General features: G+C 37.4%; 1 protein-coding gene across 1 annotated transcript in view; it reads left to right on the top strand.

The window, feature by feature from the left end:
• Window positions 1-16,219, top strand: part of ROBO2 (roundabout guidance receptor 2) — a gene marked incomplete at both ends in the record, with an annotated part of 475,695 nt that overhangs the window by 47,423 nt on the left and 412,053 nt on the right. Inside the window, one exon of the mRNA XM_082489007.1 lies at window positions 2,350-2,676. Coding sequence (XP_082345133.1) covers window positions 2,350-2,676 — 327 coding nt within the window. The remainder of the gene's footprint in view (window positions 1-2,349; window positions 2,677-16,219) is intronic.

Genomic DNA, 16,219 nt, shown 5'->3' with positions numbered 1-16,219 from the left:
TTTATATGTGCTTATAAATTGTTCTTTTTGTTGTACTGGTAGTACAGAATTATGGATACCTTTGCTATACTGGTAATAGAAACTGGTAGCCACTGGAACAGTCTATTTATGCATCAGTGGTATAACACTTTATTGCTGTGGCAAGCCCTAGTTTAATGACCTGAACGTTAGTAAAACAGAAGTCCAAAAGTGGATTCACTCTGTAGAATGGATCCTTATTTCTTTCCTCATAAATTTTGGAGTAAATAAGACATTGACAATATTTTGAAATATGTAGTGCGTAGAATATAATTAAGATACTGATGTTAAATAGATTTTCTATGACTCTGCAAAACTGCTGATCAGAAAACGGACACAAATGTTTCACTAACCTGCAGAAACAGATATACCTTGTATTTAAGAAGTGCAGTTCAATTGTACTAGCATGGCAGCTCCACTCAAAGGATTTTCAGGATCCATGCTAGAAAACGTGATTTGTGCTAACAATTAGGAGAGCTGACTTCATTTTTATGAGAAGTAATGTTGAGGCATAAACTACCGTGATGTGTGTGTTGCAGAAAAACTGTCAGACTCATACAGCCTAATTAAATATGCAGTAATGAACTATATCTGAATAACTGATGATGAAGTTAGGAGTGCTGGACTTTGGTTTTCTGTTGGGTGACACTGTTCTTGTATTCATTTATCTCTGCAGTTTGTCTGTTCATAGCTGTAATGAGGAGCATAACAATAGTGAAAGAATTATTATCTTTTTCAGAAAAAGGGTATTGTAAAATTTGGCTAGTGGTGTGATACTGTTGATTTTTTTTTTTTTTTTTTTTTTTTTTTTTGACAAGAGATCAGTGGAGTTTTGGGATGCTGTGACTTGCCTTAGTGAAATTGCACTACATGGTGAAGGCTGGCACTGGGACTTCCTCCAGGGTGGTGGACCCAGCACAAATCTCTTCCACCTAATTTACTTCTTTAGGGTCTCTCCCCAGCTAGCACCTCTCTTCCTTAGTCCAGGACTCGAGTGACAGGGTAAAGATTTGTTGAACAAGGTGCAGGACAATGTTGAAGCTCTGCTGCTTCCCTGCCCCAGGCAGTGGGAAGGCAACTGAGTGTAAAGACAAAACAGAAAGACAGAACAACTGTGTGTTGAAGTGACTGCACAGAAGAGTACAGGGCAATGCATAAAGTTGCTATTGTAGAGGGTACAAAAGCAGTATGTAGAAACATAGTAGTTACATTAAGTACCTCAGCTCTGTCTCTGTCCCGGGTAACCACTTCTTGCGTTTCCTTCCGGAGAGGGCCCACAGTTTCCCTAGTCTTTCTTTTCTCGCTGACATACTTAAAGAAGGATTTTTTGTTTGTCTTAATGTCCCTGGCCAGATTTAGTTCTATCTGGGCTTTAGCTTGTCTAACCCAATCCATGGCTGCTGAAACAATTCCTCGGTATTCCTCCCAGGCTACCCGCCCGTTTCCACTCCCTATAGGCCTCCTTACATTTCCAGATAAAAGATGATGGACATCAAAAAGCAAAGGGAGGAAAAGGATGAATGCAGAAAGAAGAAAAAGGGAAATGGACCCATAATGATTTCTGAGACACTGGTCTGTTTCAGTGCACGTATCCGTATATTGTATTTGTATGTGTGTGTATACACATGCAACCCACTGAACGTTTCTAAAGTGCAGTTGATATTTGAGATTTCCAGTTAAAATAAAGCTCATGAATGATTGCAGACACTTTGAACAGTTAAAGTTGCCAACTGTTGTACTAAAAATTTATAAAGGAAAGAATACTTTTCAGGTTTCAGTTATGGGGTTTTGTTTGTCTGTTTTGGGATTTTTTGTTCTTCTATTTCCATGCCTGGGCTGTTTGTGGAAAAGGGATAGAAAGCATACATATAAAACTACAAAGAACTGTTAACCAGTGGGTGGTAAGACACAGTGGTTTTGGATGTCCGTCTATTGAGTCTGGCAGGTTAGAGGATGGCAGAGCAGTAGCCAGGAGTGGAATCCAGAAGCGCATAGGGACCCAGAAGCAAATGTAAATCAAAAGATTATCGGAATAAGGAAAATATTGTCATGCATGTATGTATAAGAGATCCTCCTTTAAGACCAGTCTGCATGTGGTATGGATTTGATAATGCCTTAGAGGCATATATCTGTAGTCCAACTGAGGTTTTTAGCTTTGAATGTGTCTAACGGTCTCTGATATCAGACAAAACAATCTCAGATGTGTACAGGTTTTCATATCTTTTTTTTTTGACAATTTTTGTGGCATTAAAGAGTAACTTGTGAGAACACTATGCGAAGCCTAAAATTTAAATTGTTCTTTCCTCCCTTTCTCCTTTTCTTTTTCTCTAGGATCCCGTCTCCGCCAGGAGGACTTTCCACCACGGATTGTTGAGCATCCTTCAGATGTGATAGTCTCTAAAGGAGAGCCAACAACTCTAAACTGTAAAGCTGAAGGACGGCCAACTCCTACTATAGAGTGGTACAAGGATGGAGAGCGAGTGGAAACGGACAAGGATGATCCACGCTCCCACCGCATGCTGCTGCCCAGCGGATCTTTATTTTTCTTACGTATCGTGCATGGACGCAGGAGTAAACCCGACGAAGGAAGTTATGTTTGCGTAGCAAGGAACTATCTTGGAGAAGCTGTGAGTCGCAATGCATCTCTGGAAGTGGCATGTGAGTAGTTTCATATGATTAGCACTGTGTAAAACTTTATAGTTGATTTTATGCTGTCATCCAGCGCTTCCACGCAGTCAGCAGTCTGGGAGATAACAAAGGTAGATAAGTATGGCATTTTGTCATTAGCTATAGCTCTTAGTCAAGGCATTTTTACATGCATTTATACAGTGGCAGTGACTGTACAGAATATGTGATTTACACAGAAGCAAGGCTCTAGCCAGCATATAATCATGATTGGCACAAACATGGACAAAGGCTAATCTTCCTCTGAAGAATAATCTAATTTTTAAATTATGACTAAAGTTGGTTATACTGAAACTAATGTGGAAAAATACCTATCATTTAATACAAGGTGTACTGTCTGTTTCTTTTTATCTAGTCATCTGTTATCTCAACAGAAGCAGACAGCTTCATGGTGACTCATGTTCTGTACTGCTGGAAACCTCAATATATGCTTCTCTTTCATAAACTTGATACAGGCCTCATTCATTATGTGAATGGCAAGTGAAATTGTTGGCCATTTCTCATATTGTCCAGAGCAGTCTTATTCTTTATCGATTCTCTTTGTCTTAACAGAGAAGTCATCGCAACTCTTCTGCGAGACCACCCAGCGTGCATGATCTGCTTCCAGTAGAGTTAGCAGAGGCATTCATTATATTCACATAGCAAACAAGTTCATCGTTCTTAAAATAAGTGTTGCATGTTATTTTTTGTTGCTTAGTTATATGGGTTGAATAAACACTAATCTCTTTATTCAGAGTATCAACTAAGGGTAGCTGTGTATCTTCACACAGAGGTGTATTGTAGTAGATTTATGAATGCTCTCCTCTTGCTGGACTTCAGGTTTTTCACCTACAGTTCTTCATCTGGCAGTAGCTTCACTAAAATGTGTTTGACTGAAGTAAGGCTTTAGCACAAAATCATATTGCTTGGTTAATAAAGAGTGGATTTAAGTACACATTAGAAAGTATGTTGGTTTGAAGAAGAAAAAAAAAAAAACACAGAAGAGAAATCTTTACTCCTGATGCAGTCTGCAGACTTCTATAGGTAATGTGATGTGATCTTGAGGCTTCAGTCTTCTCAGAAATTGCAGAAAATGCCATTTTTGAGATACAACAAAATGAAAACAGTTTTGGCACACATTGAAGGCATGAGCAAATGTGTATATGCCAATAAAGACATCACAGAATGTTATTCAGTTTTGGTAGGTATTAAGAAGACCAATTTAAGAAAGGGTGAAACCTGGGTGAGTATGACTCTAGATAAATTTACTGGATTATTTCTGGTTTTGTACCTGTGGTTTTAAAACTGTCTGTTAGGAAATCCTATGAGAGGCATAAACACTTTGAAATCTTTATTGCAATCCTGTTGAGATTCAGACATCTCCTGTCAAAGTTCAGAAGATTGTTCAAGTTATACCTTGAGTCATCAAATTAAAATTGACTGATTACCCAAAGTTTTTGCAATAGCAACATGCACCTGACACCAGATTATTTCACTGTTTTCATAGTTTTGACTGAATTCCCCAATTAAATGGTTTAGCAGTCTAAAGCAGGTGTTCCTGTTCCACTTCAACAGTGCTTTGTCTTTCCTTAAGCCATACCGTGGCTGTGATTACAAGAAAGTCTTCATCGAAGAAGAGAAACGTAAATAATATCTACATTGCTTGTTTACTTAATTTTTGAGATTCTGCTGGTTTCCTGTTCACTGGTTTTAAAAACATGTGGCAGTGCTTGATGTGTATCAAAGGCATCCTTTGGAGTATGATAGCAAAACTACCTGGTTTCCCTTGGTTTTTGAGACACTTCTTAATACGATTTTTGCTTCTAAATCAAGTTTTCAAGCGACTTTCAGAGAACAGTTATTTCGAGGCTTTTAACTGCTTTTCTAATGTCAGCGTTTCTGGACTGAAGATGATGGGCAGGTCTGTAGCAGCCCATTTGCACTCTAGGGAAATGAGTTGTTGCTGATAGCCTGTTGTCAGCAGGGAGTTCTCATTCACCTGTTCTCAACTGCTGCTGGAAACTGCTGAGTTGCCTGGATACTGCAGCCCTGTCCATGGGACAGCCGCATGCGATCGGGTATTACTTGTGTTATCTGTAATGGTGTTGAAAACTGCTCTTTCCACACTAAGCCAAGCTGTTTTCATCACCAGGAAAAGGACGGTTGTCCTTTGCTGACAACAGAGTTTTGGATTATTATCTGACTGTAGGTGGCCTCAAATTGTGCTATTAGAGACAAACTGCTGCTTTTTACAGGTTTAAAATGCTTTAGTCTGCTGTTTTAGTGAAAAAATCACTAATTGTTTTACTTTGCTTATTAAATTGTCAGTCGTTAATAATGTGCACTTGCAACTTTTGAATGATTTATGAAAAAATATTTATTGGTTTGTGCCTCTGTTAAGTGTGTTCATGCTTATGCATTCGGATGATCAACAGTGTTAATTGTGGTTCATTCTCTTCTATCTCTGTGCCCCCACCCCATCCCCCCCACCCCCCTGCCATGGATACCTGTCACAAAAGCAGTAGGATTGAAAATCTTCTGATGTATCCGTATGTATGTGTAAAGACAGAAGAAAAACTCTTAAGTGAAATTCAGTTGGGGCATACAGTTATCCTGGAGCATAGTGTAGCCCATCTTGAATGCAATCATTTTGCCCTCCCCCTTTTTTTTGCGTGATTTTTTGCAAGTTGCTGAAGTCCCTAACACCTTTCCCAAGCATGAATTGAGGTACCAGCCCATCCAAAGAATTTAAGTATGCTTTTAAATCCATGCCTATTCAGAGCATGTGCATACAATCAAGGGCAGTTATTTTTGTGCTGATGAATGCCCTCAGAAAAATTTCTATGTGCCAATGAAACTTGGAAGAACTGTGATTTGGGAAGTTACTTAAAAAACATCATCAACATACAGAATGTAATTTTAGAATTGTTTTGCCTTTAGTTTAGAAAGTCTTCATTCTAGAAGACATTTAGGAAGAAATAGGAATTTAGGAAGAATAGGAAGGCACAGTTTAGGATTGATATGACTTATACTATTTCATTCTTCTTTTAATGCATTAATCCGTGGTGTGCTTTGTGCGGGTTACATATTTTTCAGTAGGAGCTTTCTCGAAAGTTAAAAATAATGCTAATGCCAGCAGCAAAACCATTGTGCGTATACAAAGCCATACTGTGTATGTGGCAAATTCTGATGTAGTATTGGTATATTTTATGGTTAAATCATTAAAAATAAATGTTCTAGTCCTAAAACAACTACACAGAATTGTATTCAAAAGAGTAAAATGTCTTTCTTTTCATTTTGTGTATTAGAATGTTTTTATTGATATTGAACAAGGGTTGGCATTATTAGAAATATGTTGGTGCTCAGTTTTTCTTGGGAGGATTTTAGAAAGGGAAGTTGGCCTCAAATAGTTTGGTCTTTCATGAAACTGCTTTCATATTTGAAACCCAGAAGTTTTAAAATAAAAGCACAGTTTTTCACAATGGACGAATTGACACGATTGAACCTACGCGGTGGAGTTTTCCAGTGGGAATATCAGGAGACGCATTTGCCGTAGTGACTTAAGCTAGGATTTCAGTTGCAAGCACTGGGGCGCCACATGTAAGCAAGAGAAAGAGCATGAGGGTCCTTGCACTGACTCAGGCTGCCTCTGATCTAGCCTGAGTCAGCGGCAGCCCCCAGAGATAGCAGCTGTAGCCCCAGGTGTTAAATATGTGACAGCAGCTTGATCTATCGACCACTGTAAGAGGGAGCTTTGGCCTAAATGAAAATTCATGAAAAATTGATGAAGTCCCCAGATTATTTTTTTCTCTTTTCCTTTTCCAGCGCTGTGCCGATGCAGCGAGGAGAGATTAAATGAGGTGTTGAACGCTTTAGTGGCAAGGAGGTTGTGGTTCAAAGGTCAGGGGTCAAGGGAGGGGAAAAAAGACCAATTTTCTACCTTACTTTCCTTTAAAAGAAAACACGAGGCTTTTCAGATTAGCTGGGATTTGCTGCCATTTTAATATAAGAAAAAGGCTTAGGAATATTCACACATGAGATTCTTTTCTGCATGGGTTGGCAAAGAGTAGGAGTGTGTGGGTTGGTCTTAATAGAAAACAGTGGAAGACTCTGAGTCATAATTCAATTGGAGAACCAGAAATAGATTGAATTTTGTAATGGCAGTATAAATTCGGGCTTCCATCTTTCTGAGTCTGTGCTTGAACTGAAGTCATTTGGAGAAAGAAGAGGTCTTGCATTATTTATATGTCACAGATTGCTTGAATTGCAGGCTTTGGAACACTCTCCAAACATAATGATCCTATTTATGTTAGATCCAAAACTGAATTATGTTTTTATCTGTAACAAGAGAGGTTATAGTAGTACACTGAATTTAGTGTGAAGAGTCACAGGTGTATTCCAAAGCAAGCATAATCCAGATCTTAAACACAGGAGACAGTAATTTTACAAATAAAACAGATATGTTTTAATATTCACTGAATAAAGGCTGAGAGGTATAAAATATATCCTATGCAATCATGTCTGTATCATAATGCTAATGGCTATTTGCTGGAGCATGTGCAAAAAGCTGCAATATGTTCATAATAATGGAGTTAATAATTTCATTTGAGGTATTCAGGGTAAAGATGACCTGTAAAACAGGATAAAAAAAAGCACAATATATATGGCTGTAAAATGGGTGGATGATTTTTCTCATCTAGTTTCTATTCAACGTATAACTTAAATACAAAAGTTATTATTAATTCTTTTACTGGTAATTCCAAAGTCTGATTTTGCTTTGGGGTTACTTTCACATGTGCACAGTACATCCCGTTCACTTACTTATACCCCTCTTGCCCTCATCTTTCCAAAGAGAGTGTGAAAAGCGTCCTGTCAGAGCTGGCAGTCTTTTGCTTTCATCAAGACAGAAGTAATTACTGTAGAAATTGAAATGCTGGAGACTGTGGTCCTGTGGATGAGCCATATCAGGACATTGAAAGGCATCATGCTTTTTCTTACTTTACATTTCTCTGAGAAGAAATATAACAAACCATGGCTGTTATTACAGCATGCCTAATGGAAATAAAATTCCCCTCTTAGAAAACAATAAATAAAATTGTATCTGATTAGATAATCGGGGAAAAGGCAGATTTCATAAGGTGGAGGGGAACACTTTAAACCTTCCCTGTACCTCTGAAGCTTGCAATAAGCAATTTCTGTGGATTAAGATGAAGCCATTGGGAATACCATCGTTAGAAACTATTACATAGTACCGCATTTCTGTATAGGGCATAATTTAATTCTTACAGTTGCTCTTAGAAATTAAAGAGGTTAATACATACCAATGAGTGAACCCATATCAATCAAGACCTGACTACTGTCTCATCACAAAGTTTCCTTTTGAGACAAAAAAGTAGTTCTGATTATTTACTTTGTTAGTTTAGCTTTTAGCTGAGTATGTGTTTCTACTGCTTCAGAGTTCACCAGGGATAAGAAACCTAGATATTTGAGAGGATGTGATTGTTGTACCTGTAGCCAGACTGGACTAAAATTTTTATGATAGAGGTGCTCTTCATCAGGATAAGCAAAACTGTATTTCCTGGCATTTAACACACTTCTTGCAAACTGTTTAAGATTGTGCTTCAGCATTGATGCCTTCAACATGGACAAAACCAGCGCTTCCCATCATCATCCACTAGGATTCAGACAGGTGGCTGCGTTATGTCTTCATTTCTTGCCCTTTGAGCTCCACCTGGACACGCAGATTTAAATATTTAGTTCAAGGGTAAAAATGCTAATGACTCTTCACATTTAAGAGCTGTCACACTGATGGTAGATCCAAAGATATTTAACATGTTTTCAGTCATAATATCAAGCTGTACAGTGCCTGTAGGTTTCTCCAGACCTTGTTGTTGTTCTCCGTTTTCTTTTTCTTGGTGTTTTCATACTGTGGTCATCTTACAATAGATTTTTTTTTTTTCGTATGTGTTCACAGCACAATGAGCTCTAAAGAGAGATACACAGGTTCACACACACAAAAAAAAACAGGCTTGGGTACCAGAAGAGTGTTTGTTGTGAGCACTTAAGCTCAGCTGGTTGTGTGTGCTGAGAAGAGTTCACCAGCCCAGTGAAAAATTTCCTTAACAGCTGGAAGCTGGTTCCACTATGTGAATTAATTCCTTCAGGTTAGTATGTCTACAGTGTGCTCTCTTGCACTGTGTAGTCATACAGTCTAGTATCATCTGCAGCACTCCTGTAGTAGAAATAGTTTCTTACATCCAGAAATGGTTAGAGAAGTTTTCTGTAGGATCTCTAACATATTCCCCGTATTCTTCTGCCCAGGATCTAACTCTTTTCCCCCACCTAAAAGAGAACTTGCAGTGTTACATTCTTAGAAGCTATTTGCAGTGCACTCTATCTTATTCAGCTTCTAATAATTTCTTGCATGTTTCCTCATTTGATTTTTACCGGCTACCTTCTTGCCCTTGCCTTTGATTTTATTTTTTTTTTTTCAAAGCAAATCCTGCTGTTTACATACCTTTGAATGCTCTACCTGATAAAACATGACAGCTAAGGAACTACTGATGACTTTACAGAAACTTTGAAAGAGAGCAGCTGTTGGCTGATCTGTTAGTGTGTGCATCATCATCATATACTGATTTTTTTTTTTTTTTTTGGTTGACATTTCTCTGATTTTTAGTTCATCTGGGAAATGAAGGAGAACAAGATAACATTGCATTTTTACAACTCTGTTCCCTTTGCTCAGGAGCCTATAAGCACTATTTGAATGTTAATTGAAATACTAACTATTGCTGGCATATGCTTGAGACACGTTGTACTATTTTACGATGTCAGATAGTCTTAAAAAAAGTACTCATTTGAAGCGGTACTTCAGACCATTCCTTTGCAATGTTGCATGATCTCAATTCTAACAAAGTTCATTACTATGGTAATTATCAGTAATTATTAGAGTGAGATTGGTGGATGTTTTATATATATGTATGTATGTATGTTTTTAATTCTGATAATCATTATGTTTGTTTGAGGACACCAGAACCTTATCTTCCTAGTTGTTTTGTTTTGTTTTGTTTTTTTCTGTCTTTGTTCAGATATATTCTTCCCCCTGTTCCTGTTCTTAGACGATTAAAGTTTAATCATGGCTTTGGTGATATTTCCACTTCAAATGCTCCCGCAGATGTTATACTTTGAATAAGTTTCTAAAATTTGGAATTTCTGTGGGTAATAAAGTGGTGGGTTTATTCACTCATCTTGCTTGAATTTTTCAAGTGGCAGTGATGTGAATGTACACTGATACTTTGGAAATAGATTCTTCATCTTAGAGGAGGGAGACATACACTTACATCTTCCAATGGTGAGAAAAATAGTTCTAATGTTTCCAACATAAACATAAACGTGCTTGATTTATGCTTGTTCTTGTGCTCTGATTTTCCTTTGGTTTAGTTGTTTTCTCTCCTTTGTATTTATAGATCACAGTGGTATCACTTCTCATCTCTGCTATTGCTAAGTTTAACAAGAAAAGCTCGTGTGTTCTCTTGGAAAATATTTGGCTTATCCTAGTAGTCATTCTTCACCTGTTTTAGTTTGCATACGTTTTCTGAGACATGGGTGGGTAGATTGCATATAATATTTCAAGACTTGCATGCTGTGCATTGTGAACAAATAACTACTTTCACTGTTCCCTTATCTATCAGTCCTGTGATCATGTTTACACTTCTTTTAAGCATTTGGTAGCTCATAGTCATTCAATGGTAATCTTATGCAGATCTTTCTCTTCCTCAATAACTTGTATGAGATGAGCTTCTACTTTACTGTAAACTTCCCTGTGACCAGTTCAAAAGCATATGACCTTCCCCTTTCTATTATTCCACTTCATATAGTATCTCCTACGCTAGTCTTCAATGTCATGCAGTTCTTCCTGTTTAATGTGGTCCTGCTGGGCTTCTTGCCTAATCTTGTATGCCCAAGTAGAAGGTGGCCTTGATCAAAACTGGCGATTTCTTAATCCACCTGCATCTAGCTGGAGGACTTTGCTTCTACTAATTGGACTTGAACCTGCCTCTTGTCCACCCCTTATGCAATATCATTTGATGAAATAAATGGGAAATAAACAAGTTTCTGTCAGCCTATGAACAGAATACCAACCCAGCAAGGTTAAGCCATGTGAATGTTCCTTGTGGGAAGGGAATTGTTTCACTGGCTCTCTTTCTGCTTCTCTTACAATTTCAAAACACCAATCCATACGTGAGAATCTGGGGAAAAATTTCCCCAGTTTAAGCGGATAAGGTAAGTAGCAATCTTGCAAAAGAATTTACATTGGTTAATCTTTTGAGTTATTTTTTAGATCATAATGTATGCAAAAAGTTCCTTATCTGCTGTATACATGCAGACACACAAGTATAATTTAGAAGGATGTAGGCGTGGAAAAAGAACAAAAGAATTCATTGCAACCTTCTGACTTAAACTTTTGGAATTAATTATTCAGTGCTATATGTAGTGCACTTAGTGACTGACAGTATTATAAACACCTAAAGCTGACAGATAATAGGATGATCACTTTGTATTTTAGCAGAGGCAGGTATTAAATGGAATTTTAGGTGTGGTTAGAATGTAAGAATTCTTGTGTTTTGTCCAGAAGAGCACTGTTGAAGTAGTTACATAAAATTTCTTAGTTTTTATTTTATATGGAAGAAAGAAATTAGTGTCCTCAGGACACCTTTCATTTATTTCCATGGTAGATGCAAACTCTTCACAGGTTTTACATGTACATACAGTCTTTGGAATACATAGAATATCAGCTGTTAGAATGAAGAGACGTTTTAGTTGCAATATGATCACACAGTGGTTTTGAGAATGATACATTTTTATTATTTCTTAGTTTTGAAAGCTGGGACTGTGATCTCAGTTTTCAGGAGACCTTTCCTCTTTTGCATCATAGGCAGTGGCCTAATGCCCTACTGGGTCACACCAGTTGGTCCATCTAGCCTAATGATCTTATCTTAGGTAGTGCCAAAGACAAACACTGTTTCGGAGAACACATAAGTTTAAACACTTTAAGTGGCTTGTTCCCCTCATGGATTTGGGGAAGTACAATTGTTTTGCATGGTTAGAATCCAAAAAAAGGCACAGCTAGTGGAAAACCTGTAGTAGTGGTTGAAAGCACCTGGTACGGGTGAAACCCAGTCACCTTAGTCATTGAGGTATTTGTTATCTACTGCAAGGTTGTCTTTATGAAAGAGATGTGTACATAGAGTTCAGCGTTTCCTTTCTTTCTCTGCACCTCACTTTTCGCTTAAGTATAGAATATTTAGGATGTTTTTAAATTAAGTTGATAACAAGGGCAATATGAGACCACAGTTTGGGTATAAGTTACTGAAGCAAACTGGAAAGTTAAATGAACCTTTTAAAGGTATGTCAGGATGGCTTTTTCTTTTTTTCTTCTTCTAGCAAAGCATCTCAATTGCTAAAGAGTAAATGGCAAAAAAAAAAAGATTTTTGGAAAGTATTTGCTTCTGTATTATATACACGTTGTTTCTAACTCTGTCTTCTCGTTTTTATGTATTTCTTCTTATATTTCAAATTTAGAATCAGCAACTAGAAATCATGTCTTCTTCAAGTAGTCTAATTCTTAGGTTGATTAAATTCTGTTCACTCTTTGGATTATTGGAGGGGGAGATAAATAGCCTGCATTTTGAACATTCAGCTGGGAACGTGATTTAAGCCACTCTAGATGCTAAAGATACATATTTTAGAGCCCCTATTCATTCAATTAGCATATATACAATTCTTATTCTACTGTAGAAGCAACTTAATTACCTGATTCAAACCTGTAAATTCCACTCCTAGAGATGCAAGCCTAAAAGTCAGTGGTGGCAATACTGAACATCAGTCATGTTTTCTTTGAGATTCAGAGCCATCTGTTCAAAGTTATTTATCATGTTGATTGCAGAACCACAAGCAGAAGCCAAATATTTTGATTGGTACTATGACATCTTAGGAATATGAGGGATATTCTTAATTTTATTTGCCTCCCTCTGCCTACCATAAAAACCAGGTGACTTTCTTCATGCTTTTGTATGGATTGTGTTCCCATTTGAACAACAACCGATTCTGAATGTATTAATTCTTGTAAATTTTGAACTTTTTAATAGATCTTATATATATTATGTAAACTTTTGTTCTATTAGTCATATTGAAAGATGTGGAAACACCACCTCACCCCCACCAACCCAGCCCCCAGGAGCACTTAATATAAATAAACTTTTCAGAAAGTGGGCCCTAGGGAAAGAAATTGCAGAAATCCGAACAAAAAGGTTTCTTTTGTCTCTAAGAAATTGACATCTTACAAAAAAAAAAATCACAAAACCAAATCAAACCCACAAGCCCAAAAAACTCCAAACACCACCCTCCCCACTCTCCCACCCTCCCTCCCCTGCAAAGAAAAGCAAACACCCCACCCCCCACCGCCGCCCCACCCCCCAAAAAAAAGAGTGGTACAGTTTGATCTGCAAATTGTTGTAGAATTAATTCTTTCCTTACCAATGTCATTAGTCTGAATATCTCCACCGAAGCCTATACTTTCACACTTGTTGTGAAATTGGAAATGGGGAGTTTGGGACAGAGCCCTGGATTTTTTTTAATCTGGATTTTCTTATCAGGTATCTTGGTCAGATTGTAAGGACTTGTTTTCACTTGCTAGAATAAAAGCTTGTCTTTGACTATTCTTTATGTAATTCACTTGCTAATTTTGCCATTCATCAAAATATTTTGACTGGTTATCATAAATACACTGTGCATATGTGCAGATATAGGTTTAAATGTCACTTTTCTCATTATACACCTGCATGCTGAACAAATGACAACTTGGTTTCTGTCGTATCAAACCCCTTTCACAGTTGTTTTATTCCAGTGCTGCAAATATGCTTAAAGATAGTTTAATAATACTAATTTTCATCTCTCTTGGAAATATTTTCAGTGTTACAGAGTCGTTCATTACAAGGAATGGATATAAAAAGTGGAAGTTAAAAGCTATGAGAAAGGAACACTTTTATATCACCATGTCATCAAGTTCCTTTTAGTGACATATAGAACCGGTGAACAAACAGGATATAATGTGCAGTATATTCATTAATAACATATTTATTTGCTAAAGTTATGGGAATATGAACTCTCAAATGATAATGAAGTATTGAAAATATATTTTAGGACTTGTAAAGTATACAGCTATTTAACTAGCATATATATTTTTATATATTATATACACATATTTTTAGATATATAAAAAATTATATGTATGAAATACATATGCACTATAACCATGTATCTTTTTAAAAGTGGACTCTATCATTGATGCACATTAAAATTCCTAAGTAATGGACAGTTTAGGGGTTTAGTGTCATCTGTCACTGTCTGTGCTTCAAAGAAGCTTCTTTGTCAGGCACACAATGTGTGTAATACAACTGCGGTATGAAATGTATGTATTTCCATCCGCTCCCTGTATACTAGAGCCACTCTAGGACATAGCGTACTCTTTTTGCTCCCTTTCCATTTTTCCAGTACATATACAAATAGTTACAGAAGAAATACTAGATTGATAATTTTTTCTGATTTTTAGTGGTCCTCTCCTCAGCCTTCATGCTTCTGCTGTGATACCTATTGGATATTTTTTTTTAAAAAACACCTTTTTTTTTTTTTTTTTTTTTTTTTTTTAACCAAGTAGACTAAAAACAACCTTAGGAACTCAAGGGGCAGTGTCAGTAAAGGTCGGTACTCATTTCCATACGTAGCACTAACTGCAGGGAATATGTATATACTTGTGCCAGACATTTTTCCATTGCCTATCCCAAACTCCCCAGTTGAGGTGACCTCTGAAGTGCCTGCTACAGTGAGTGATGGAGTTAATGAGATCCAGCGACACCATGACCCTGACCCCCTCGTGGCCTTGGTTTCACTCATCCATCTTCCTAGCCCCACAGGCTGTGATGTGCTGTGTGGAGACAGGATTAAACAAGTGTGAATAAACAAGTTCAAAGCTTTCTGTCATGGCTGCCAACACAGAACATCAGGAAAATGAGACGTTAATAACCCAATGCTGGAGAGGCATGTTGTTTTGCCATAGGAACACCTGGGGAAAGTACCACTTTCAATGTGATCCGTTTTTTACATGCCAGGAAAAGTTTGCTTAAGATTTCTGTGAAGGGTGCAAGATTTGACCTGCCATTCTTCTTAGTCATGAAGCTGGAAGCTGTCAGACTGGGGCAGAATACACCATCCAGAACGGTGCTGATAAACCTGCTATGAAAGCAGCACCTTTTCCTTGTATCATGTGTTATTTGGGCTATGATTCATCAGAAGTAATTGGAGGGTTTCTTTTTTTTGTGGTTTTAACCTGATCTGTTTACAAGAAAAAATAGTCTGAGATGTATTACCAAGATTGTTCTCTTAAGAAAAATCTTACAAGAGGAGTTTTGTACTTTGTCATAAACAAAACTTTTTTGCTATAATATGATTTCAGGTTGAATCTGTCTCTGTGGGTAAGACGCTGGGGTAAGATAAACTTTTCTGGTTTAGGTAGTGTCTGTCTTCTCTTTGTCAAGACGCTGTCTTTACCCTGTGGCACTTTCTGATCAGTTGACTAGTCGGTGATTAAATACGTTCATTTAGTTCGATGGGTCAGAGCTGTTGTGGTGGGTAGAAAATTACTGATGGATTATCAGTTTCATCACCCCTGACATCCAGCTTTAGCATGGTTCATCATCTGAGAATTCATAACACATTTGCCTGAGCAATAACATGCTCAGCTACCTGTGTGATCACGGGTCTAGGTACTGGGAATGTTGTGTTCAGGATTGATAGGACAGATGTCACAGAAATTAGAAGGACATCATCTTTTTTGGTGATAAAAACACTCATTAGTACCAACTACTAAGAGTGTGCTAGGGTCAGTAGCAATCTTAGTAAGTTAAAAAGCTGTAATTCACCGATATTAATCTTTTCCCGGTGTGTTTCAAGAAATAAAAGCGCTTTTCAGAATTGGAGGAGCTTTGGCTTTAGAGTAAATGGACGCTTATGAAGTAGAAAACATGTAATGATTTTTGAAGTGTAAAACTAGCAAATTCATACTGAAACAAGTATGTTTTTAGGGACCTCTTAATTTCATTCCTGTTACACAGTAAATCTTATTATTAGTGATCGGCAGCCTATGTAAGATTAGGTTTTTTTCGAGAGTCCAATCCTGAAGTTACTGCGAGGAAGCCCAGTTGGAGATGGAGCACTACTGTACTCCTAGGTTACAAAAAATCAGAGACCTCTTCTATTGAAATTTGTGACAAAACAGAAGGGTGCCCAAGACATCTGGTGAATGAAGAGGAAGGACCATTTTGGACACCTGAGCATTGTCAAGCTTAGCAAAGTAACGGTGGCTGTCATGGTGGGGAAGTTATTCCTCTAAAAATTCCTCTAATATTTGAGATCCATCTCCTCGGTGATTTCTGTTGCTGTAGTTTTTATTTATTTCTTATTAAATTAAATTTAGAGATTT

This window comes from Vanellus vanellus, assembly GCF_965231255.1.
Source record: "Vanellus vanellus genome assembly, chromosome: 1".
Classification (NCBI taxonomy): Eukaryota; Metazoa; Chordata; class Aves; order Charadriiformes; family Charadriidae; genus Vanellus; species Vanellus vanellus.
This window is presented reverse-complemented; position numbering and strand designations above follow the sequence as displayed.